The 27006-nt window shown below is 42.1% G+C and overlaps 2 protein-coding genes across 4 annotated transcripts in view; one reads left to right on the plus strand and one right to left on the minus strand.

The window, feature by feature from the left end:
- The window catches only part of MAP10 (microtubule associated protein 10), a 68180-nt gene extending 49693 nt beyond the window's left edge, over positions 1 to 18487 (minus strand). The window contains 2 exon segments of the mRNA XM_065735836.1: positions 17296 to 17559; positions 18157 to 18487. Coding sequence (XP_065591908.1) covers positions 17296 to 17559; positions 18157 to 18487 — 595 coding nt within the window.
- A 782-nt stretch (positions 18488 to 19269) lies between these two features.
- SIPA1L2 (signal induced proliferation associated 1 like 2) overlaps positions 19270 to 27006 on the plus strand; it is a 133463-nt gene continuing 125726 nt past the window's right edge. For all 3 annotated transcript variants that reach the window (XM_065730351.1, XM_065730359.1, XM_065730366.1), the window contains exon 1: positions 19270 to 19345. The gene's annotated coding sequence lies outside the window, so the exon portion shown is untranslated. The remainder of the gene's footprint in view (positions 19346 to 27006) is intronic.

Here is a 27006-nt window from a genome sequence, read left to right on the forward strand (position 1 = left end):
ATAAATCTCATGCAAGAGGTAAGGACCGTAAGGAGAGAAATCACTGTCAGGTGAGTTTACATCATTCCTCTCCATTGCCCTTTGTTCAATTACTTTCATTCTTAATGGTCTTCTTGTTTCCTCTGTATATAAATCAAGCTACAAAGACATGCAAAATTAAGTACAGGAAAATCAACTGCTTGCCTTATTGCCCAGTGAATATGTACTGCAGAGATACTCAATGCTATTAGCATCTGAGGAAAAGTGCCTGAAAAAGAGCATTCTTTTTGTGCACAATCTTCTTTGTACTGTCTAGACTTTGCGCCTCTTTAAAAAGAGTTAATCTTGGTGCTGTTGTACTTGCCTGTTTTACTGAACACCTTGACCATGCCAGGGGCAGCTGACAGATGATAGTCTGTTTCTTTACCTCTGTGTCTCTTTCCATCTAAATATTTGCCTTTTAAGAGATTCTTGTATTTTACATTAAAATGACATTTTATTTACAGCAACAATTATTTTGCTGTGGCATTCTTCATAAGTAACTAAATGAACAATTCTGGAGTGAGGAAATATTTTCTTTTGCCTTTTTTATACACAGGAATTTTCTACTCAGTAAGTAGATTTGGAGTGTAAAGGTCTGTTCCTGAGGAAGCCCATAAGATTGCTTAGAAGAGCTGGCAGATTTTCTACCACTTCCTGTTTTGCCAAGGAGAATGATGTTTCAAACTTAACATGAACTGTTGGTATACTTCCCAGTTCCCCTGTTAGAACAAGCTTGATGGTGGTGCCCACTCATTTTCAACTTTAAGCTTTTCCCAATACTTTTTTTTTTTTAATACGTCTAAAAGCATTTAAGAGAACAGAATCCTGATTATAGCAAAGGTCTTTGGGCATGGATACATTAAATTCATGATCAGTCTTGAACTGCAACCCTCAGGTTACAACAGAGTAGGTCAAATATATGAACTGAGGCAGGAAATGTTAAATGCTGTGTAGATTTGGAAAGTGTATTTTATAGTGTCTTAAAAGATAGAACTGCATTTCATCTGGTATAGATATTTTAACATTGTTGTGGTCAATGGATCTCATACTGATTTAACTATTACTATCCACTTGGGTAGTAATAATTTGTAACAGATGAGTTAGATAAAGATTTTTTTACCACTGATGATTTCTCTTCTACATGTTTTGAAGGAAGGAAAGAGGGCAGAAACTTAAAAAATATGTGAAACCAGTGCATGACCATCAGCAGGGAATACACTGAAGCTGGTGAACTCAAGATTAGTTATCAGATTATTGATTCTATCTAGAGGAAGCCTTGAAACAGCCTTTTATGAGGAAGACACAGTGTTAACTGCTTACTCTAGTGCAGATCAATTGTATGTTTCAGATACAGAGATTGTGTAAGCTGCACTCTATGGATTAAAGAACATCTGTTTGCTTTCAAATAATTTTTCAAGAAATGAACGCTGTTTTGCATTGCTCGTGCCTGATTATCGTTGCATGCAGTTCTGCTGAGAAACAGACTAGCTTTGTCACTGACTGGCTTTGCTTTGTCTTGATTGATTTCTTTCTTTCAATACTTCAGTTCTTTTTCTGATGAGTAGAACTTAGCTTATGCTTCCTGCTCTGTGATACTGTAATTTTTTACTTATTCACAGAACAGCTGTGACACTGGCTGTAAAGCACAAGCTTCCATGCTCCATCCTGGATCACTGTTGTAATGATCAGTTTGTGTTATTGCTCCCTTGTCCTCTTATGCTGGCATTTGGCAGTTCCAATGAGCACAGAGATGATGGTATATTTTGTATTTTACCTATTTTTGCATACTTACCTACTCTGTATTGACTTGGTATCACGGGGTTATTTAAAGTAAGGCGTCATATAGGCTTGTGACAGTAAACAATATGTTGAGTTTATTGCTTTGAAGCTTTGGCACCAGACTCAAAATATTTAGTCTGCGTGGTTGTCCACACTCTTCTCCTTCCAGTGAGTGGTGTGGGTAAAGCCAGCACCTGGCAAACTGTCTTATAAACTCCCTTATATAAAATCCCCCTATACTTTGCTACCTTACTGACTCTTTACCAGGATAAAAAATTCTGAAGTTGAAATCCTGCACTAAGATCCAGGAAAGGTGAGATTACTCCTGCCTCTGCCATAGATATTCTTTCTGAACTTTCTGATCCTGGAGAAGTTGCTCAGAGTCTCTGTGACTTGGGAATTAGCTCTGTTCTGTCTTACAGAAGGTTAAGTTGTTTACAACTAATAGATACTGCTAAAACTGTGCAGCAGCTGAGGTACAGAAGACAGCAAAGGAGTGGGAAGGTACAAGTTGCTATAAGGGGATAGGTTAAAAACCCAGCCTGAAGGCAACCAGGCTACATCACTTGGTTTTGTAAAGGTAAATTGATTAACCATTATGAAGTGCTGAGAAATGTGTAAGCCACAGAAAATCCCAAATGTGAGTACACTGGCTATTCATAATATCCACTCACAGTTTTATGAAAATCCATGACAATGGCTGTTTGTTTGTTTTGAAACAGAACCTACTCTTTCCAGCATTTAATTTTACACAGTGCAATACTCAGAACTTTCAGAAAAGGTTAAATTCAAACTACTGGATTGAATTTTTGAATTTTTGGATATAAAGCAGACCAAGCTAAAATTCAGTTGTGTCATTGGAAGCTAATACAGCGACCATTTACAGTGTGGGGGCACATTAAGGATTTTTTTTTTATCATTCCCAGCTTTCTTTTCTAATGCATATTAAAATGTAGGAGCAGATCTTCATTTTAGAAATATACCCAGAAGAAAATCCTACTTTACGAGTGCAGTAACAGAGCTGGTTCAGGGGGTGATGACCTTCCTTGAACTTTCAGTTCAACTTTCAATTGTTCAGTTCCTGGTCTTGAAGGTGTCTTCCTTACACAAAGCATCGAACACAGTGCAGCACCACATTTCTGCTACTCTGCCATCTCCACATCAATCAAAGATCTTGACATTGATTTCTTTAATTGTAGAGGTGAAATTTGAATGGAGATTGATGCATCCAAATTGCAGTCTGACTGAATTACCCTACAATGTTATTCTCTCAAATTTTGAAAGGCTTTGTTGTCCATCACATTCTTGAATTACAGAGCAGTTTTTCACAAGCACTCTCCATGTACCATGCACAGTGATGGGGAGGGGATTTTGGATGAAAACTCCATGACCATGAGCTGTTGTTGTGATGCCATTACAGCTTGCCCACCCCAGTGAGTAGAATTAAGAGGGGAACTTGAGGTAGCTCCCTTCCCTACTTCCAGCAGCTATTTGTAGAGTGCAAAAACTTATTCACATTTTTTCTGCTTTCATTTTTTTGATTATGTCTGACCTTGCAATTTACCCTATGATTTATTTCCCCTCAATTACTATTGTCTTGAATTCTGATTTCTTGAAATGTTGACAATGATGAATGCAGGGGAATTCTGAAGAGAAATCAGCACTTCATCAAAGATCAAGGTAAGTGATCAGACAAAAACTCTGTTGAAGTTCATCATATCAATTTTGCCTTGAGAAGAGCAGAAAATCTTAAGTGTCTTAGTTGCGTTGTAAACAGTAGTTCTTCATGTTGGGATAGGATCCTTGTTTCTACCTGCTAGTTCTAGCTTGACAGTATTTCGTTCTTGCCTTATGAAGAACTCAAACTTCTTAGTGAAAGACCTGATGAAGACAGGCAGAAGCATATGAATCCTAAATTTACTGAATTTTATTGCTTCATGAAAACGTTTTTTAATATTTGGGTTTTTTTGCTCATTTGCGAAATTTCACGAGCATCATGAAATCCAAAGCCATCCGGTCAGGGTGAATAAGAATAACATGGATTAAAATGGGAAAAGAAGGGATAAAATAGACCTGTTTTAGAATTTAAACTCAGTTTCGATAGGATTGCATATTATAGATTTGTGAATGTTCCACTTTTGAAACCTCTGGTTCTGTTGTATTTATTTGTTTATTACAAAAAATGCTCGTCTCCAGAGAGCTCTACCTTAAACACTGTAAATGTCTTGTGAGAAAGATCCTTCCCTCTGTGGCAACAGGTGTCTCACAGCATGTGAAATCCCATCACTGGAGACAGTTAACCTATATTTACTCCCTTTATTTCTATTCTGATTATGCTGACATGGCAGTTTCATTGTTATGAAGAGAGGTCAGCTTTGATTATGATCTTAAATATAGTTGCATATTTCAGGTAACTGTTTGAATACTTGCTACAGACTGGTTTTCATAAATGATGAAAGTCTCCTAGCCTTGATTCCTGTGGTTTTGACACTCTTTTATGAAGGCCTCTGACTTCTAGCACCGTCATTACAGTGACACTGACACCTGTATACTGGTGCTATTAAAGCTTCCAGTTCATGTCCTCTAGATAAGAGCCGACTCTTGGAAATCTTTTCATTTACCACAGGATGTGCCTGCAATGCAAAAAAAAAAAAAACAAAAAAAAAACAAACCAAAAAAAAACCCCATAGAGTTTCTTTCTTTTTAAATCAGAAATGAGAAACTTGGTCATCTTTATAAATCACACATTCAGTGTGTGCTAATTATCAGTTGAAGCTGCATTATCCAGAGGTGTTTTTAATGTGATGGTGTTGGTGGATAGACACAGAATACTAGAATAGTTCATATTATAATCCTGGAGGAAATTCTACTTTAAAATAGAATTTGGCAATGGCACTTTCTGCCTGACTGGCTCTTTAAATTTATAGCCTATCATAGAGAACCAGAAAAGAGTAGTTGAAAGAGTAGCATGTTGTTCATTAGCACTTCTACTACTTGTATGGCATGGTTATGACTAGATATTATTGCTGCTTAAGACAAGCTGTTGCCCTGGAGGCAAGCAGACAAAGAGCCCTTGCTGTGGTGTTTTCAAACTGGGCAGAATTTGTCAACGTCTCTAAGATATTAGTAAAATTGTAGCCACAGAAATTCTCTCAAAAAACTGATGAAAGAAAAAAGAGAATGTGTTTTACTAAGCTTCTCGCTTACATGGTTGCTGGGGTTGCTTTATTCTGGCATAAAATTGTTCTGGCACTTGAAAAGCTGATTATGTTCCCTGTCCTAACCCTTCTTGAACATTTGTTCCTGCTGCTGCCTCTTCTGCAGTAAAATGAATGCTGATATAACTCAAGATGAATCGTATGTGAAAACAGATCCATCTGAAAAGTACCTCACCTGAATCTGTGATCTGCTGGATCATTTGAATGGGCCTGGCCAACACCAGTGCTGGTACAAGGAAGGCACCAAGAGCACAGAGCCAGATGAAGGACCTCACTGGCCATGGTCTTGTTTCTGGGTTGCAGAGAGTAAAGTGCACTTTGATCATGTGTGTTCTCAAAAGTAGCTTAACTAGTCTCCTTGCAGAGAGTAGGCGGAGTGCAGGCTTGACTTACCTGGTCAGAAGAGTGGGTGAGGAAGAGTCAAGGATTCTCAAGCCCTGGCTGTCATGCCAGTTTGTGACTCAGATATACAGAGGTGTACCAGGATCAGCAGCAAGCAAGCAAGACCTTCTCATGATGCTCATCACTATGTTCACAAAGTGCTTAGTTCATTCTGAATCAGAAGTGAATCTTTCATAGTCAGCAGTTATACTATCATAAAACCAGCATAACAGGAGAATCAGGTCTTACACTGATAACAGTTTCTTCACTTTGAGCATTCCCAACCATTTTAGTAATGCTTTCCTCATCTTCTTTGTCAGACTGGGATGATTTAATTTTTCTCATGGTGCCAACCGTTGGTCTTAGTATCCCTTTTGCGTCCTTCTTTGAGGAGCAGAGGGCTCCCAGTGCTGCTAGCTGGACTGGCAGCCTTCCCCATGTATAGCTAAGGAGAGCAGATAGATGATGCCTCAAAAGCAGTGTGGGAGAGGATGCCTTGTGCTCAGTTCTCTGTCACATGCACTTTAGCAAGAGTTCTCTTGTACGTGCTGTCCTTTCTCACTCCTGTGTCACTGGTTTGTAAATGGCTTCTGTATTCCTTATTGCACTTGTGTGGCCTTATTTCAAGCACTCAGTGCAGGTTTGGGCACCACAGTATGAGAAGGACATAAAACTATGAGAGAGCATCCAAAGGAAGGCTGTGAAGATGGGGAAGGGTATGAGGAGCAGCTGAAGCACCTTGGTTTGTTCAGCCCTCATGGTGGCTAAAGCTCACACAGGGAGCGGAGGAGCAGCGCTGAGCTCTGCTCTGTGTGACAGCCACAGGGCCCGAGGGAACGGCGTGGAGCTGTGTCAGGGGAGGGGCGGCTGGGGGTTAGGGACAGTGCTGCACCACAGGGCGGTGGGCATGGGACAGGCTGCACGGAGCAGTGGGCACGGCTCCGAATGCTGGAATTTGGACAGTATTCTCAGACGTAGGGTTTGAATTTTGAGTGGTGCTGTGCAGAGCCAGGTGTTAAACTCAGTGATACTAGTGGATCCCTTCCAATTGGAATATTCTGTTCTGTTTTGTATTAATTAGTTGATCTCTCCTTTTGCATCTTTCAAATCAAAGAGTTAGGAACACACATACATACGCACATGCAGACACAGACACAAACACATCTACATTGATTGTTTTTTTAAAAAGATCCTCTGTAGACTGTGGTTTATTAATCTACATGAAGTAGCATAAAACAGTGATAAGCTAGTAGTCCTCATATAAATTAACTTAGCAGGAACATACATTCCTTCATGCTGAGAGCTGCTGAGCTAGCAAATTTTGATAATTTTATATCCTTGATTTTCAGGTTTTTGTTTTTGTAATATCTCTCCCTCTTTCCAGAATGCCAGTTGTGTGGTTTATTTTAGAAAATATATCACATCTACCTTCTCCACTCCTTGCGGCCTCCTGGCAAAAGAGTATTCATCTGGGAAAACTTGAAGATATACAGTTGGAAATGCCAAAGGGCTTAACTTCTTCGAGAGTTTCTTGAAAATAATTTTTTTTTGTAACTGGAGGAACCATCACATGCAGCATAACAGATGTCCAGATACCAGAGTCATCTGCTACATTACCTTGGAATATTTTATCTGCCAAAATACAGTGCCTGGCTTTTTTCTCAACTTTTCTTTTTCTTTTTTGGACAACTTGGTTGGCAACCCTGCCCACAGCAGGGGGGTTGAAACTAGATGATCTCTGAGGTCCTTTTTCAACTCAGGCCATTCTGTATTTCTATGATTTAGCTACACAAGATGATTGTACCCACCATAGTTTCCCATTTCTGCCAGATGATGAAAAAAAAAGAAGCTGAAGCTAAATTCAAGTGTGCCGAGTTTTTTGTTTGTTTGTTTGTTTGTTTGTTTGTTTTTTAATACATTTAAGTGTGCAGCTTCTTTTCTTTCTCTATTGAAGCACTGCTTCTAAAGCATGCCTGTGAATCACTTTTAGAAGGATTGGATGTGGTCATTTCAAAGCATCATCTGCTCAACAAATTTGGAGTAGATTGACCTGTTTTCCTATGCTAAAGTGATTTCACTGACTTGTTAATTTAGGAGGGTGTTTCCGGATAGTAGCTTTCTTGCTTCTAGAGCCTGGTGGATCTAATTTTTGTGCTTCAGTGTCAGTCGTAATTTACCCCACATACGCTAATGTACCATAAAGTATAAATAGGAATATCACTATCAAACCTTATGGAAATTTGTTTCAGACTCAGACAGTTCACTCTGTTTTGTTCCTTACAAGTTTGTCTAATTTCTCTCTTCCTTCTCTGTTTTTCTTTTAGTCCTTGTTTCAAAAGTAATTCTATCCTTCGGAACATCTTACTGTTACTGCTCTTGGACTTGGCAAATTGCTCCAGCTGGACCTGTATAGTAATGAAAACCTGTGGTCAGGCTGCTGTAACATTTGGGCACTGTTGCAGAAGGAGCAAATGCTGGCTTTACATCACCTTGGGGTTCATCAGTGCTGGCTGATCTTCAGAGTCTAGAGCCTCCAGATGTGAAACTGGCACAGTGTTGCATGAGGTTGGCAGCTGCACTGTGATAGAAATACATGCACACAAAAAAGCTATTTTAGTTAACAAAAACAACATACCTTAAAAAAAAAAAGGAAAAAAAGGAAAAAAAGGGACAGCTTTCCATACCTTGCATGATCCTGTGCACAGTGCCTGGCACTGCAGCCTGAATAAGAGGGAAACAGAGCGAGACATGGGAGACCTGAATTTAGCTCTTGGCTGCATTGAGAATCTCCTGTCACCTTGAGTATGTCCCTTACTTCTGTGCTGTAGCTATTTCTATTTGTAAAATAAAGAAAACATGTTTCAGCTCCTTGTAGAGTGATTGTGAATGTAAATCCAATAAAATATTAAAATACTGTTACGATAAATACTAATGCCAGTAATCTGATTCATGAATGGGTTGGAACAGAAGTTCCTGTCTCTATGGAGGGCAAAACTTATTCCAGATATTTTTTTAATAGAATTCATTACTTTTCTAAAGATAGTTTCCTAATAGTCTCATAAAGATGACTCTCTTCCCCTGCATATGCACTGGAACCCCGCAGCAGAGTGCAGGCAGCTGTTCTATAGAGTCTGTTGGTCACAGTATCTCTTGGGGTTTGGCTTCAGGCAAAATGCGCATACAGACATTTAAAAGAAGTCCACACTATGCAATAAATTGGCATTTTGGTGTCATTTGAGATTTAAAAAGTTATGTATGTCCTGGGCTTGATCTTGCTCCAACTGCAGGTGATGGGAGTTTTGCTGCTTATTCCATAGGTCTGGGCTGAATAAGGTAGGAGTGATATTTGAAAGAAAAGAGTTCCAAGAAATTTATGTCTTCCATGCTGACCTTTGCTCACTTTTTTTGCAAGAAGACTCTGCTTCTGTCAGGGTGCTTTGTCTTTCTCTATGCTCCTTCTCAAAGGATCACTGTTGGTTCCCTGGAAAACTCCTCAGGGCTGTAGTCTGTGATGGAGTCTTTGATTTAGTCCCCAAGGATCATCACCAGACTTCATTACCACCCTTCTGCCTGCTTGCAGCAGCACTAATTCCAGATACTTCCCTGCAGCCCTGCTGGCACCCTGCTGCTGCTGCTTTCTTACCCTACAGTGCTGACAGCTTGCTGAGGAGTAGTGGGGAATGTGCTCTGTGCCCTAAAGATGACATTTGTTTGTCTGCTCATGAACCCAGCGTTGGTCTGTTTCCAAGAAGCACACAGAAGACAAGTCCCCTGGGGAACAGTATTAGGGAGAGCTTTATGGGGTCCTTGCACTGTGCTGTCTCAAGTGGAATGCCTTGCGTTATGCTTGTGAGTGGGGCTAGCAACTATGCTTGACTTCCTCAGGACAGGCCCATGTTGAAAAGGTGCTGACTCTCCCTTTTCTTCACTGCTCTGCGAAGCAGGTTGAGCACACTTGCCATGCTGTGTGCAGTGGAATCAATGGCACTCATTGTTTAACTACCATTTGAGAAACGTCAGAACATACCAGATTCTCTTTATCTTCTTTGTTTTTCCAGTTTTTCCTGTTTTATCATTTCCATTTGTTACTGTTGCTTTTTCCATTTTATGCTCTAAAGTCATTTTATATGAGTTACTGGATTTGACAGCCTGCCACTGTGATAGTACTCAAAGAGTTAGACACAGCAGTGCTAAAGCTAGCATTTCACTAGACTGAGACACAGTTTGCATGAGAAAGAATGGATACTTCTCACAGCTCAGGTCAGTTTTAGCAGTATGCACAGCAGCATTATCTCACTTTACTATGTCCTCATTACTTCAACATCGGCCTGTTTCAACTAGCTGTAAGATAGCAATTCATGAGGCATTTAGCGTAATTAAAACTAACTTTCAACTGCCAAAACAAATAGCTGGACTAAATGCATTTTCCTTTCCTTTGTTTTGAGTTGTCTTTGTTCCTCGGCTGAGAGGAGTTAAGTGGTCCTTCATACTTGTTTTCCCAACCCTTCTCAAGTTTGGAGTAACATGAACTGAAGAGCTGATGATCACTTCTGCAGTGAGCAGCTGAGCCTGGCTCCATCCACATTCAGAGCATATGATGGGGAGCTGCTGTGCAGGGAAAATTGAAAGGCGCAGTGCAAAAATAAAAGCCAATTTGCAGCTTTTCTATACTCCACTATGAAGTGATGTTGTTTTGATAGGTGATAGGTAACATACCTTGCAGTTCCCTTTAAACTGTGTGTGAGAAGGAAAGCAGACCAGAAAGAAACAGTTCCCACCTAGTGCAGACATGCTCACTCAACAAAATTAGAAAGATAGTATCTACAGAAATACCAGCCTTTCAGAAGCAATAAGAATCAGGAGATTACCTGAGTGTCACTGTCTCATTTACAGAATATGTGCAAAACTTTCTGGAAACATGATCCTCATGTCTGTTCATTTTTTAGCTGTTATGCGAAGAGTAATTACATTATCAACCAACCGGTAGAACAGGCAAATTCTGTGGTGAATGTTATTGTGTCCACCAGTCTATTTAATGGATGAATAATCTTTTTACTTCTGCATCTGACTTGTAAAGGATAGAAAGCAAACAAGAATAACAGCGAGCAAACCATGAAATAAGGTAATGGGGATGTTTGCATTGTTCTGAGGCACCATGCAAAGAGCACTTCTGACCAAGTTTGAAGAGAGAAATTCATGTGTCTAACTTTAACACTGTACGTACCTACATGTCCTGAAAGCAGCAGAGCTCTGTGACCACTGTGCTACCAGATTCTGTGGACCTATCCCTCAGCAGGGCTCACAATTTGGGGTGTTGCACTGCTTGCCCAGCTGTTGCACCTTCTGCTCTGGTGCTACTGCAACCTCTTCAAGCCAGAGCTTACTCCTGGTGATCTGTAAATGTAACCAAGCTATGAAGCAGCACAACATTTTTCAATCAGGAGGGAGAGGAGAGAGAGCAGTGTTCTCTGGCATTTGAAAGCTGCTCACCTTACCTCTCTCTACACTGTACCAAATTTGTGCTATCAGACTCTGAAATAAAACTCACTGAAGAAAACTAAGAAGTTCCCAATGTCAGAAAGCTTTCAATCAGGCAGAAGAGGAGGGTTATATGGTTGCTTGTCTTCTCCAGTTCTCCAGTGTCCACAGTGGCAGGCTGTCAAATCCAGTAACTCATATAAAATGACTTTAGAGCATAAAATGGAAAAAGCAACAGTAACAAATGGAAATGATAAAACAGGAAAAACTGGAAAAACAAAGAAGATAAAGAGAATCTGGTATGTTCTGACGTTTCTCAAATGGTAGTTAAATGATTAAATATCTGCAATGGAACATCACAGGGCTCAGCTAATGCCATGTGTGCCTGACATAACTCTCTGTGGAGTCTCACCAGCATGACTGGCTTGTCTGAGAACCTGAAACATCCCACTTATCCGAGAACCTGAAACATCCCACTTATCCAGGCCTGGCAGTATGGACCTGCGTGCCTTGTGACTGGATCACTTTGCAGACTCTGGCCACCTAAGTAGCAGCAAGTAGCCAAGCTGCTCAAATTGAAAGCAGCTGGCTGAGCAATAAAGCCTCTATTGTAATATTATTTCTGGAGCTGAATACCTCAAACTTTTCCTGCTAAAAACTGCATTGCTCCTGTGCAGAATGTTGCCTAGAATGGGGATACAGCTCAGCAAAGGTGCCATTGCCCAGTTCTGCTGGGGTGCTGTGCCTTGCTGCCAAACTACTCGTGCTACTTCTTGATGTGGGATGAAATCAGGACTAGGAACAGAATTTTGGTCTGAATCACTTGTAAGTTAAGCACTAAGAAAACAGTATTTAGAATGTGTCTTTCACAGCTTGCTCATTTTTGAAGCAGAATGCTCAGTGAATTTGCAAGATTTAATGCAGCATCAGAGAAAAAACAAAACCATATAGATAATGTTGTGATACTACTCCAAACTCTGAGAGAACAGTCATAGCAGAAGAATAAAACTCACTGAGTCGTTAAGATGTCTCATGATGGATGAGTCAGAAACTCTTTGTTTCCTGCTACACTGTTACCCACTTAGCAGGCTGCAAAACTAGAAAATGGAGCTGTGGATGACAAAGTAGTGAGCATTTTTTTAGAAGTGCACACAGCTTGCAAGGTAATTGAAAAACATGATTCAGCAATTCCAGAATACCAGGAGACACACTAGGTGGGCAAAACACTTATCCATGTTCTTCAAGCATTTGAGAAATTAAATTCCAAGTATTTCCTATCAGTTTTCAATAGGCAGGAGCAGGTTCATTCTCCAAAGATCACTAGTGGACCCATCAGATGGCATGTATCTGGCACCAGTGGGAAGTCAAACATTTTGGGCCTAGCAATCCCCAGTTTGCATCTTTTGTGAATTCCTGTGGGGAAAGTGTTTATTTGCAGGGAAGGTTTTGAAAGCAGCACTGTCAGGAGAGCGTCGCAACACAGAACAAGGGCAGCTCTGAGGTTATTATGAGGCCCAGGCTGAAAGATACACACCTTTGTTTCTCTCATGTGATCCCCACTTACCAGTGAAATCCACTTCATGTGTACGTGATCCAAGTAAGACATTATCATCTACCACTTAACCCCTAAAGATAGAAGAGTTAAATGCAGCTTTGGGCCATGCGGGTGAGCCATCAAAGTTACAGTAATTTGCATTACACTAGATGTATTTTAGGGAACTGAAACAAATGACTTCTGTAAGATTTTTGAATCTTCCTGTGAATTAAAATGTTCTGTTTCAACTCCCAATGTTGGTCAGCAGAGCTACTACATAAGAGGTCTACAGAATAAGTCATGATTGTTCCTTATCATTCTGCTGTTTTAAACTGAATGCCTTTAGGACAGAATTGCAACAGAGATGCAGGGCAGAATAGGAACCTAGATTCTACTGGCACGGTTTGAAAAGTAATTAACAAACACATCCAGTAGCAACTTAATAAGGATACATGCTTGAGAAAGGGGTTCTTGAGAGCATTATCATCTACACCTGTGTTCTTCTTTATTTCAGGAAGGAATTTTGAAAGATCTTGGGAAGTAAAATCAGAAAAGAACCATGAGAATTATTGTGGGAAATGAAAAACAGCTCACAGTGAAAAGCTCTGAGGGTAGTGGTGTCTATTAACTTTATGAAGGAACTGATTGAGAAATAACTCAGTTATGATCAGCATGTACCAGCACTGAGAACATAGCATGAATGCATGTTTCAGTATAGCAGACAGAAGTATAACAAGGACATTAACTGAAAGGCAGACTGTTCAAACTAGGAATATAGCACACATTTTGAACAGCAAATGTAATTGAAGCAGTCTACCAAGGACTTAAGTACACTTTCCATCAGTAAGAATGCATATAGAAGGACAGGACATTTTTATAGAAGACACCTAGTTGAAGCAAGAATTAATTCTTGGAAGCTCAATGACATGTCATATACCTGAGGTCAGACTGGATTATCACAAATGAACCATTAGAGCTTTTAAGTCCAAGAATTTATGGGAGATGGAAAAAGTATTAACAAATTTTCGTCCAGTAGGATGCCCTTAACAAAGATCAATCTCTGTGTCTCTGAATGGATTTCCCATACTTTGCATCACTGCCTTTAGTCTTTCCCAAATAAATTAGATTAGTGTAGTGAGATCAATAGTGATTTCATAGCGTCTTCACTTTTTTCACTCTGCCTCAGTTACTGAAAGAACTGTCTAGTCAAAATATTAAAAACTCTTTTATTCCATTAAAAAAAAAAAAAGACATGCAATTATATCTCGTTACAGAATCTTAAAATAATTCATACAGAAGTCCTAACAAACATAGTAAAACTACCAATGGAGGAATGCCACAATTTTAAAACTTCTTAAAAATTAACTCTGGACATGTGCTTTATCAAGAGCTAAGGAGTTTTACAAAATAATTATGTTTAGTCACGATTTCACATTTTTCTGAGTTAGTCAATGCAAAAGTTTGAGTTAGACCACATGAAAAACAATCTTTGCATACTTCAATAGCTCAATGGATTTTCTTTCACCTTTCAAATATCCCAAACTTGACGTGTGCTAAAACCCAACCTGGAAAATGTCAGTCCCAGAAAGCATGCTTGTCAACTTAATGGCAACCAAAGAAAGAGTGGTTTCATTGAAAACTGAACTCAGTGGTTATTGTAATGGAATTCTTTTGCCTATTATCAGCCTGCCTGAAGTGAGATGCAAACATTAAGGGACCTGCCAGCAGAAGTTGCCTGGGAGATATGCTGAAACAGCCTGTCTCATGGTGCCTGGGCTCTTTTTCCCCTGGCTGATTTCATTCACAAGCCTCATCATGCCAGTTTGCTCCAGTCCTTTCCCGTCCCTCCCCAGCAGTCAGATGTTGCAACCTATTTGCAGTGAGGACATTTCCTTCTTGGGTGAACTTTCTTTTACCTGGCAGGAGAAATTACTCAGGAATGAATGAAGTCTCACTATCTGTGAAGTAGCTAAAGGATCAGAGATGTCTTTTCGATTCACTGAAAGCTTCTGATAGAGTACAGCAGCATTCCGTGGGAAGCGCAGAAGAGTACTGACCCCAGAAAAGACTGTGAAAGATTTTTGCAAGTCCAAGCTGATCATCTGTGTTAGGTATTCGTTATTATTGCCCTTATTCACATAAAAAGTGACATATATGATGGCTGCATATTTCTTAGGCTTTGTACTGGTCTTTATACACAGCTGCATAGTGGTAATGTGTTACCCAAGATGGCAACATATGAGAAATTCAGACAGACTATATGCAGTACAGTGAGACCAGCAGAGTCCAAGAGAAATCTGCCTTTTATTTTATCTTATTTTTTTCATTTCTGTCTTCCTCTCTTCTTCCATATCTGTACCCTTGAATTTTTGCATCCATTGGTAGACTGTCAAGTGGAACCTGGGGCTGAATGTGCTGAGTCAGGCAGACAGGTGGTTGTCTCACCTCTACTGGAAGAAGCCCTTTGGTGGATTCCCTCCTACCTCACCTCAGCAGAGGAGAGGCTACAGCTTCTGTGCAGCACCATGATATTACCCCTGGAGATGTCCATTGCTGGTGGGTGAACCTTAGCCAAAGCAAAAACAGCCTTTAGCAAATGAAATAGTTTGGGGCTGGGAGTATGGAGTTAAAAGAGTTGCTTCTTTCCACAGTGAATGGAAGCCAAAATGGCTGTGACTCTCATTTCAGCATTTAGCAGAGAAACTGCCAGCCTGGTAATAGTAAAGATGATAATTGTTTGTTGTTTAATCTCATCTGGATATGTCCCCTCCAGCGGTTTCCTGCTGGTAAACCACAGCGAAGGGAAGCAGTAGTAAGTAAACTAGAGGAAGTGAGATGAAATATTGCCTGCTCCTCTGCTTAATAGGGGATTCATTTGAAGGATACTGCAAATTAAAACCAATAGTATTTTCTTCCATCTGAGCTTTCAAGAACAAAAGACATTTTGTTTTACTGAATCGCTTATAGTTTAGGGAAGTCACAGGGATGAAATACTATCATTGTGGTAAATTGTGCTTGTGCTTAAAGAGCATCATATGAAATGGGTCTCTTACAGAATGTGAGTACATGGTGTCAGCCCCATAATGTCCAAATGAAAGGGCAGTTTGGGGTTAGAGGAGCAAAATCCACCCTCAGCCTACCCTTAGGAGCAAGAAACTGCTAAACAGCTGTAGTTACTGGAAAAAGGGCTCATATGTCCCCAGGCCTAGCTTGCAGCTCCAAGGCTGCTGGAGCTGCAGGAGCCTGAAACCTGGGGGTTGCCTGCAGTGCCACAGTAGCACCAGCCTGTGGATGGCTTGGTGACTCACGGAGTGCAAAGCCAGCGGCTGCTTCTTGCAGCTTTCCTGCAGTGTGGCCAGAGGGAGGTAAGGTTGCCTTAAAGGCTTAGTATTGCACCTCACTTTATTAAATGCCTCAGAATACAGCTGAGCAAGGCCAGAGGAGGGGTTTTGTGAGGGAAATGACATCTTTCAGCATTATTGAGACCCTGTGCTCTGTGCCTACTTACTTCAGCAAGATTCTAGGCTTGCACCCAAAGCTGAGGAAACAAACCTAAATTTTCAACTTGCCTATTCATGAGTACCTTGTGTCAGCAAAACGTGTCTCATCATGTGGCTACCGGATGTTTTCTTCACCTCCTGCACAACTTCCACAGATCCCACTCCAGCTCACTTCCACCACAACGAATGGGAAAGTCCATTTCTGGCTGTCACACTGACACTGGCAGCAGCCTATATGAGATGCTGGATCAATTCCCTGCTTGTTAACAGTGTCTGAAGGCTGGTTTCAAACATGATGAAGCTGAGTAGGCTCTGCCCCTACTTCAGAATTCAACGTGAAGGGGCAAGTGAAGATGCTGCCGGGAAGAGTTGGCATCCATTCTGATCAGAGTTGTCTGAGCTGTGACTTGTCTTCTGTTTGACTTCTCTTTGTATGCTCTCTGGCCATTTGCTGAACTGTAATGATATGCTCTGCATCCCTAATGTCAAAGGCTAGGCTGTTACACTGCAAGTGATTTATCTCACATCTGAGAAAAGTGTCCTTTAATTGACAGTTCAAGTGAAATACTTGCATCCTGGATGAATTAGAAGCTGAAGTTTCCTCTTCCTCCTCACTCTTTCCAATTATATTTTTATGTGTATCGGTTTTTAGTTTGGGCAAGGGATTCCTCTTAGTCATATGCTTTTGTGTTCTAGAAGCCTAAGCAACCCTTTACTATTTTAAGAAGCTCCTGTTTACCTCTTTTCACCTGTGCTCTGCTTTTTGGCACTTTTTCTTCTCTTGTTGACTCCCTGAGGGTACACAGATGGTAGCCTGGAAGACAAATGAGTGATACTGAGGGCCTGAGAGAGGGATAATTTAAAAAGGAAGGGAAAAGGGAGGAAAATAAATAAATAAAATAAAAAGCAGTGATCACAGACAGCAAAACCCTGGTACATATCAGTGTGCTGGATCTTGTCAAGATGCAGGTAATGTATAATTTTGGGAATGCAACCTACACACATTTGGCTTGTTGGCTGTAACCATGTAGACCTGCCAAGTGAGGTAGCACCATTCCATCCCAAAGCACTATCTTCCAGCGGAGAAGGATCTGCCCCTCCACACGCTGTGCCATTGGTAGCCTGTGGACGTCAGCCTCAGAGGCACCGCATCAGCAGAATGCTTCAGTACTTCTCCTGTCCAAATTAAGCCCTCTGACACAGGCTGAATTCACCCTGCGTGCAGGAAGGGATAATAAGTGAAACGCTGAAATATTCTCAGAGAAAACTGATTTGTATCCAAAGTGCTTCGTAAAACGAGACATTGAAAGAAAACCAAGTAAATGCGAATGTTCTCAGCACGTAAAATATTACAGCCCTGTAACTTGGTAGTACAGCATTGTACCAGCTTCCTGCGTTTGAGCGTGAAACGTAGCCAAGCTCATAAAAAGAACAGTGTAGCCGGGCTGGCGATGCAGGCTGCGGAGATCAGCCACAGGCGGAGGCAGCTCGGTCATTACGCAGGCGGCTCCCGCAAAGGGAACGTAGTGCCTGCGCAGAGGACACCTAGCGGTGGCTGCTAGCGTGGGGAGCTGCTCCTGCAAAGCGCTCGGGCTGCTGGGGGCATTTTCTGTCCGTCCAGAAACAAGAGGCGCAGAGTAAAGCACGACTGTCAGCAAGGGGGGGGGGGTGTAAGCAATCAAACTCAAATTGCTGTGACGAGTTTGAGCTCCAGGAAGCCAGCTGGGTTTTAGAGTGAAGGAGGCTCTCTGCAGCAAGCGTGCCTATAAGCAGTGCTGAGAGCTCGGCCAGCAGGGAAATCACAAGCAAGTGCAGATAGACTCACTGCGTGCTCCTTGCACCTCGCATAATTCCCCATCGTTCCACTGACGTTTCCTGGACGGGCTTTTAAAGAAGTGAACCTTCCAGGAAGCACGTGGTCTACGACGTGGTTCAAATGGAAGAGCACGGTTTTGTTCACTTCCAATTGTTGGGTGGGTTTTTTGTACTGAATAGTAGACTCATAAAATCATAGAAACGTTTGAGTTGGAAGGGAGCCTTGAAGGCCAGCTAGTCCGACTCCCCTGCAGTGAACAGGGACACCTACAGCTCGATCAGGTTGCTGATCCCCATCCAGCCCGACCTTGAATGTCTGCAGGAACAGGGCATCCACCACCTCTCTGGGCAACCTGTTCCAGTGCTTCCCCACCCCTACAGTAAAAAAAGCCTTTTCCTTATCACCTAACATTTAGCTTGTCTTGGGTACCTTGGATGTTTGTCAGTTCCTTTCTACTAAAACCTTCCCCAGTTCCCAGCACGGGGTGGGCAGTGAGGAGGAGCCTGGGGGGCAGCAGAGCAGCACTGCACGCCAGCCCGTGCTGTGCCAACCAGTACAACCAGAACAGTACCTGTGTGCGAGAGGTGGGTGCGGACAGAGGGGAGAAATGAGCAGGAGGGCGGAAAGAATGAAACAGCCGTGGGATGTTCTGTTGGGTTCTGCCGGAGCAGCCTTTTTTTTCCAGTGATATGCAGATAGCAGCTGGGAGCAAGTGTGTCAGTGCTGATAACGTCTTCTGTTTTGCAGCCTCCGCGTGCATGGTCTCTTGCAGAACTAGCAGCAGAATCGGAGTGGGGAGATTCAAATCCTCAAACCAGACCTCGGTTTGCTCGGTTTGCTTACCGGAATGCGTGGAGGAGGGGGAGGAAAACGCGGGTGCCCAGTCGAGGTTCATTTGGCAGGCAAACCACGCGTGCCAAAGGCGGGATGGGGGGTGGGGGGGGGGAAGCACATCCTCTTCTGACCGCCCGCAGTTTGCACAGGAGCGGACCTCGCAGGGCAGCTCCGAGGACACGACCCTTCTCGAAGCGAGGCTCCGCTGGGGCTCGGCTCGGACAGTACGGCGGCTGAGGGACTCCCATGCTCCCACCCTCCGCCCCACCTGTTGCTGGCCGCAGACCCAGCCGCGAAGTGCCCCACTGTCCCCACCCGCGACCCGCGCCGGTGGAAGGAGGGAGGCAGCCGGCACGCCGCGGGGCGGAGCCCGGCTATCGGGTTGCGCGACAGCTCGAGCGGCCAATGGGGAGTTCGCGCTCCCCCGGGACCGAGGCGGAGGAGCCAATGGGAGGCGGAGCCGGCGGGGGGCGGAGCTTGAGTGCGTGCTGGGGACGGAGGGAGCGGGCGTGAGCGGGGCTGCTCCCGCCCCTCCCTCCGCCTCCCCTCCCGTCCGGCGGCGGAGCGCACTCGAGAGCCAGCGCCGGGCAGAGCGCGAGGGAGCGGGCAGCGACTGGAGGAGAAGGAGGAGCCGCGCGGGATCCCAGCGGTCACCCTCCGGTCGCGTCCTTTCGCGGCTCCGCGTCCCGAGGGACGGGAGGAGCGGCTGGGGGCAGCGGAGCCTGCGTGGGCGATGGGGGTCCCGCGGCCGGAGCGGCCGGAGCGAGGGCAGCGGCGGCAGCAGGTAGGGGAGGAGCGGAGCGGAGCCGGCCGCGGGTAGGGCGACCGGGGGAGGTCTGCAGGGATGCGGAAGGGTTTTTCCGCGCCAGGTGCCTCGCGGGTCCCCGTGCTGCGCGCGACGAAGCTCCGCTTTCTCTGGGCTCTGCGGACCGAGGGGCAGCAGCGGTACGATCCGCCGCGTACGTAACGCCCGGCGGGAGGCGCGGGGGTGAGCGCCTCGGGGCGGTGCTGCCCCGCTGGGAGCAGCTCTGACCCGGCGCGGGGCTCCGGGCTTCGAAGAGCGCCGCAGAGATCGCCGCAATCGCGGAGTTAAGTTTGCTCAGAGAGCACGGCCGCTGCTCGGAGCGGAGGGGGAGGCCGAGGCCGTACGGCCCCTGCCGCTTCCTTAAGTGGATGTCACGCTTTTTACTTAGTTACCGCATACGGGGCTCGACCTGCGTTTCTGGCTGTATCCTTCAGCACTCTTTGTTGCCTTGTACCCCTCCGGGGCGGGTGCTGCGCTCCGTTGTGCGAGCTCCACGCTTGGTTCGCTGCGCGGCAGCCCCTCGGGATGGACTTTACGTGGGTCTGTTCCCCCGGCCCTGTTCCTCTCGGGAGCTGCACGTCCCTGCGGGTGTGGAGGCAGCGTTGCGCGCTCCTGACAAAGCCAACTCCGAAGTTGACAAACGTCAGATGTGGCCGTTAGCAGTCCGAGGTCAGAGAGGCGGATGGATGCTGGGTCGCTTTCATGCGCTGGTAGTCCCGATGTCTGCTTTCATCCTGGCTTTGCTAGGGGAAATGAGTTTGTTTTTTTCTGCGTCATAAAAAATAGAAGTTAACAGAGAACTGCTCGCATTAATTTTCCCGAGCTCTTTTGTGTGCGGCTCTCACTTCTGCAAGTTAACGCTAGATGGCTTTCTTATATCAGATATCCCGCAGAGGAGGGAAGCGTGTAATCTGTTTCTGCAGTGTACTATTTCTGTTTTTGTCTATTTTGTTTCTTCACGTGAATAGCGAACTGCCTTCTTCATCAGTTCGGTGCTGATGGGAGCAGAGCGGAATTTAGTTTGCTTACTGGCTGACATCGTTCAGCAATTTGATCAGCTCGTCTTCACGCTTCTAGACGTTATCTTCTACATACTCAACCAATGGCTAAAGGAAGTTTGTTTAGTTGGAAGATAGTTCTGAAAAATATTTATGTTTCCTTAAAGGCAGGCAGCTGGATAGGAAAGGCTGTTTGAAAACAAAAAGAAACAACAATTCAGTCTCAGTTATTATTTAGTTAGACTGCAAAGGACCACGGTACATTTGTCAGCTAATTTTTCTCCATAACCTACACGTAACTGCCTTAAACAGAAATATTTTAGAGCTACATCCAGGAACACTGTGCATCACAGCCTGCTGGGGATAGGAGTGCGTAGGCCTGAAGCTGTATTCATCTTGTTCTTCAGTCTTTCCAAAACCGTGCCTGCTGTCAGTGGAGTCCACCATTTCCTCTCCATTTGTCTCTTTGGTAGTACCTCTGAAATACTTGAGTCTTAAATTTAATCTTTGAAATGTGTTTTATTATTAATGCAAAAATGTTTAAATCATCAAGAGCTATGATGCGTTAGGGATATTTAAACATCACTTAAGCTCCACAACAGTTCATTTATAATTTATGTAGCATTCATATAAAACAAGATCACGGGGAAGACTCTGAATGTATTGTCCTGGTTTAGCAAGTCCAGTGGGTTACTTTACCAGGTCATGCAGCACTTTAGATATAACAAGAAAGAATATGTACTTGTAAGGATGCCAGGCTGTTTCACCAATCACGTTGGCTCAATTGAAGGTGTCATTCATATATGCGAGGGTATGATGTGAAACCTAGAGTTAAACAAACCCCCATTATTTATGTTTGTAGCTGGCATTTGCTTACTGTGCCAATCATACTATTCTTTAAGGTTTCTTCATAAGAGAAAGATAATTTGGTCTTTCTTGTGGACACATACTGATAAGTGCTATTTCCCAAGTGCATTGTGAAATATTCTTGCAGGTGTCGAGTGAAACAAGGAACTAAGCAAAGCATTGGTCACGCAGTCAAAACCTATCCCACTCCTTTGCTGCCTGATGACCTTTACAAGTGAACCGAGGCGGTTCTTTCATCACGTTCGGCTTCATGTTGGACGTGGTAGTCAGGCATTGCCCCTAAGGTTGTTATGTGCAGAGCAGCAGTTCTGTCTGCAGGGGGAAGTATTTTCTCCTTGCCTTAGCAGGAGCTAAGACTATGTTTAGGTGGCTGGCTGTTGAAATATTACCTGTGTGTTCATGCTTTTTACTGTTGAGTTTTATAGTTTGGAAATAAGGAGTGAGAAATTTATCTTGTGTTTTCCTACTAAGTTACAAGTTCCTGGTTATGGAAGAAGGGTGGGGTGCTGGGTTATCTTGTTTCGCACATTAGTCACCCAAGCTTTCTTAACAGTGGCCATACTGACAGCTTGAAGTGGAATCATGGTTTGATGAATGCTCCTTTCTCTTTCACTGCCGTTTTTTGCTTTAAAATGTTTTACTTCCATATTCCATTTGTGCTCAAGCATGATGGCTGTTTGGGCAAGCTGCACTGTGAAGCAGTGAAGTAGAGAGAAGATTGCTGACTTTATTTGTTGTGGCACTGTACTTACAGTAAAAAATATTGATACTCTAAGCAGCATAGTTTGTATTCAGTCTTTAAAATGTTACTTCTTGCAAAGTTATGACAAATATCGCTTTATTTTCAGGAGAAATTTTATCCTCTTATAAATCTGAATTGTTCAGGAACTTTAGGCTTGTGGTGCTCCTCAATATTTTTCTGCCCTATTTTTTTTTAAACTGTATTATTTTGGGGATATACTGTAATAACTATCTACCAATCTGAGAATCCAGTGCCAAGCTCTGATTATGGAATTGTGTTCAGTAGATGGAAGAGTGTTTGATGCTTTTCTCTTTTAATTAAAGAAACACTATTTTTTTTGTATATATATAGCTTTTGTTAAGAATGCCAGTGATTCTTTATGACACTTACCGTGTGACTTGAATTTTTTTTAAAGAAATGTTTGAACTTAGTATGAATTAATCTTCTGAATGTGTAATAGATGTAAACAGCTGCTGCTCCATCTTTTTGAACCTACAAGCAAACAGCCTTATCGGATCTGTTGGGAAACATTATAAAATAGTAGGTGTTTGAAAGGAAGTAGACATTGTTTTAGTTACTGTTACTGGGGGAATTCTGTATTCTAGACTATAATGACCTGTACTTGCTTTAGAATAATTTTATTTATTTAGGGCTAAGAGATGTAATGAAGAAGGATGCTGTAGTGGGAGGAGGGAATCCCTTAGAAATAAGGGAATCTAGAAAGCACGGAAGGAGAGGTAGAAAGCTGTGCTGCAATAGCTAGGAAGGTGGCAGTAGCTGAAGTTATCATGAGTTCCCCTCCTCCTCAGTAGCTCCATGAATACAAATGCTTAAGTAAAATTCTGAGCACAAGACTTGGAGTTCTGCTGTTGACTTTGTTTCTTTTCTTACATCATGTCTTCATTTGTTGCCCTGCATCCTGCAGTGTGACATATCCAGCTTTGCAGACGTTTGTGTATTCCTTCTATAGCATTTGCTATTCCTTCATCTTTCCCCCTCCTTCCCTCCATCCCTCTTGCCCCCTAACTTCTCACTGACATGGTGCCTGTCAGCTGTGATCGTGCTTGCCTGCTGCCTCATCTTCTAGGTAGGTTTTTGAATCACAGGCTTTTCAAAATATAACTTTCCAGACTTCAGTGATATGAAAATGGTTTGATGGGATTTATGTTAGAGGATACATAATAGAGATACAGAGCTCTGATACAAACCAACATTGTGGGCTTCTGTTTCCCTTTAGGTTCACCAACCTTTATTTTAAATCTGATACAGTCTATGAAGTTGTTTTCCTTTGTTTTGGGGTTGTTGATTTTTCTTTGGGCACTTGTTTATTCTGTACACATAGGAAGGAAAGGAAATTCTGAATTACCGTGTGGTTGCCCCTATTTTGTCCTTCATCTTGGATTTTTACACTTATTCCCATCACATCTGATAAATTGTTACATCTGATAAATTGTTAAAGGCTGTGAGAGTTAAGTGGCAAACAAGGGAGATAAGAACATGAAGAGAATATAGCTTTCTGTAGATGTTATAAATGGATGTAATGTTAAAATCCTTGCTGCTTTTCTTCCTTTCTCTTGGGGGAGTAAAAATGAATTCTGCAATTAATGCATAGTTAGCAGAACTGTCACTGGAAATGAAAGTTCTCTCTCACATTTTCTGGAGGAGGAATTTGTGAAAGCAATGAAAATTGTAGTCTCTGGTCTCTTCTTTTTTTTTCTTGTTTTTGGTTTTTCTTTTGCTTGTTTATATATTCATTTTTCATTTTTTTCATCTGAGAGCTCTTCCTCTCTGATTATTTTCATTTGTGGTTTTCAGTTCAAAACGTATTATTTCCTACTTCTAGATACCTAAAGAATATTCAAGGAAACAGGTACCTTAAGTAATTTTCCCAGCTCTCAGCACTGAAAATGAATATTTGACATGTATTGCAATGAGAATTCACACTAAACGTGTGAGGAAAACAAGGTGGGGGAAAAAAAGTAGAAATAGTGTGTCTTTGTATGTGCATACATTCTCATGCATGGTGTGGTATCTATATAGTGTGTATGCTAGCATACATGTTTTACTTAATGTAGCGGCCAGCTGCTCTGGAAGAATTAAGACTAGCTTGAGGTGATCAGGTTATCTCACTGCTCTGCTGTAGTAAAGTAAGCCTTTGTGAGGTTGTCAGGACAACAGCTTATTATTTTTGTTCCTAGTGGGGTTTTTTTGTTTGTTTTTTTTCCTCCTCTATAGCAATGAAGGGAGCTGTTTCAAAGAGTGGCTGTGTTGCCACACAAGGGTTGCCAGCTGTGATCTGGGTTCAGCAGGATGCTCTGGGTTTGTCATGTAAAAATTCTAATTGATGATGAATGCAAACCCAGTGTGAGAATAATTTCATTCATTGGGTTAATGCAAAACAACCCATTGTATTTATAAACCCATAGCCTATTTTCTCAGCAGTATTGTCATTATTCCTCTGTTCTCTTCCATCTGAATCCCAGAGAAAAATGTTTTATGTTTGACAGTATGGAACCTGTGATATGAGCTGAGACAAGGTAGGAATTAGCTTACGTCAGCATGCTCTAATCTGACATTGGAAAGGTAACAAGTAAAATCATTGGGAATTTCTGTAAGTTTATATTTCACAAAAATGTGGAATGCAAATGGTGCTCCATGAGAAACTATACAGTTACAGTTCAGTGTTGCCGTTTTGAAGTGCCACTAATCTCATTTTAGAGTGAAAGATGTGGCAAGCTAAATGACTGAAAGGTGCTTTTCTGTGTGTGGAGCATGAGTGGCAGTAATTCTGGCTGAAATAACTTAAAGATTATTGGTATATTCAGGGCTGGGAAGCTTACTGGGATGTTCAGCAGAAACAGTTATGAGGAAAGTTCAAAATAACTTTGGGGATTTTTTTTTAATCTTAAAATGTGCTAACATGTGGGATTTGTTTTGACACTTCCATGGTTTCCTTTATACTGCTGATATAAAGATTTGCCTTAATCTGATCCTTTAAGTCTTTGATCTGGATTGAGCTATGTAAGTCAATTAAATGATGTCCAAGTAGCTAAAATCCATCATCAAAACGGTAACATTCTACTGCAAATTCCTTTTTCAGGCATCTGAAACAACAGTTTATTCACAGAGTAAATTGACAGATATATAGACATATGTAGAAACTGACTAACAGAGTCAGAAGCAATTGAGATAAACCTGTGAGTGCTCAAATGTTTTCTCCCTTGCTTGACAGTCTGGAGGTGGTTGTCTTCCCCCTCTCAGATTCTTTGCTACTCTGCGACTTTCTTGTATGTATGTTTGTACACTTCTTTCAGTCACACAGCCTTGTTTGCATAGGAAATCATTCCAGATTCATCTATTTGAAGATGATGAGACTAGGTGGGGGTAAACACAGTGCTCGCTGTAATCCATAGCAACGTGAGATCAGGTTTATTTCCACTTTTCTTCATATGTTGAGTTTAACCAATCAGCTATGGCAATGAGACAAGATAGGTAAGATTATCTGAATTGGTCGAGGGCTGTAAGGGTGGTTGCTCAGAGTGCTACACCAAAAGTAACGCTATGGAGAATCTGTTGATCTCCAACAATGTTTTCTAGATGAGTTGTGGTTGCTACTGTTATGTTAGAAGGACTTGCTGGGAACCTAAACTTTTGGTAACCCCATATCTCGGTTCTCTGAAAAATCATTACTGCGGGTGGAGATTTCTGAATGAAGGGCAAGCACTACTTCATTAGCCTGTGATTTTTTGAGATTTGATGATTTTGCTAATGTCTGTGCTTCTTCTCTCTCACGGGATGCTTTGTACTTTTTCTGTTACGTAACTTTTGCTAATGAAGTTTCTGTAAGCGTAATTACCCTTGATCTTTTCTATCAAATCTTGCTGAGTCAAACAAAGGGCTCAAAAATGATTGTGGCAGAGGGAGGCATTTGTTTCCTTTTTAAATAGTTGTTAGGAATAGCTGACCGTTCTTATACACCATGCTGCCCTGCAGCAAATGGATATTAAAATTTATAATTTCTTATTTTTATCCTGTCCCCCTTTTATGTACTGTTAAATATTTAATATTATACTATCAATTATAGAGCATGTTGATGTGCCTGGTAATGTGCATACAAACTGTGTCTTTGTATGCACGAGCAGTTAATTGAATATCTGCCTTGCTCTGTGTCTATGAAAATGTAGTAGCTGCATGTTAAAATAGAACGCTTGCATATATGCATAGTAATATTATTTTCTCCTAGGCAGTAGGTGTTGGATGTCATGTTTTCCTCTTTCTTATGTAGACGGTACTCAACAGTGTTAGTGTTTGCTCATTTGACTATATTCAGGATGCCTGTAGGTCAGGTGTGTTTAAAACTGTGACTTAATGTTTTCCCGAGCCAATTCTTTTCTTAACCAGCTGTCTCAGCCACATCTTTCAGTATGATATTTGTTTGTGACAGCTACGGGAATAACTGTGGGAAAAGTAATAAGATGCATCTCAAATATGTTAGATCATCCACACTGTGACTTACTATGAGATTACATGGTTGGGGAAAAACAACAACACAACAACTAAGAAAAAAACCTGCCAAAAACCGAACTGTTGTTCATGGACTCCCTGCAAGTCACCTTTGGGTCATTATGAAAACTTGCTCAACTAGAAATTCCCTAAGTAGGAGTCAACATATTTGTTGCATTTGTGGTTGAAAGACTAATACATTATTTTGGTAAATAACTTCTGTTTTCTTTGTTACAGCAAAAATTCTTGCCCATTGCGTGTTTTATGTGTAAAGAGGATAATACTATTGAATTTCCTCATTTGACTCTTTTCTGATTTAGGCATAAAATATTCTTTGTCCTCTTCCTTAAGAGGAAGAAATCTACTGCAATTGTTGTGGTTTTTTTTTTAACTTAATTAATCATTAGATAGCCCTCTGTGAAGAGTATCTTCAACACATTGCTTATTGATATGTTTGTGACCTTTCTATATATTGCTTAAACAATAAATTCTATTGGGTTTGATTTAATATTGCTTATGGCAGTTTGTTC

The sequence above is a fragment of the Cyrtonyx montezumae genome, unplaced genomic scaffold, assembly GCF_038088225.1.
Source record: "Cyrtonyx montezumae isolate F1298 unplaced genomic scaffold, pur_monq_1.0 scaffold_0, whole genome shotgun sequence".
NCBI classification, from domain to species: Eukaryota; Metazoa; Chordata; class Aves; order Galliformes; family Odontophoridae; genus Cyrtonyx; species Cyrtonyx montezumae.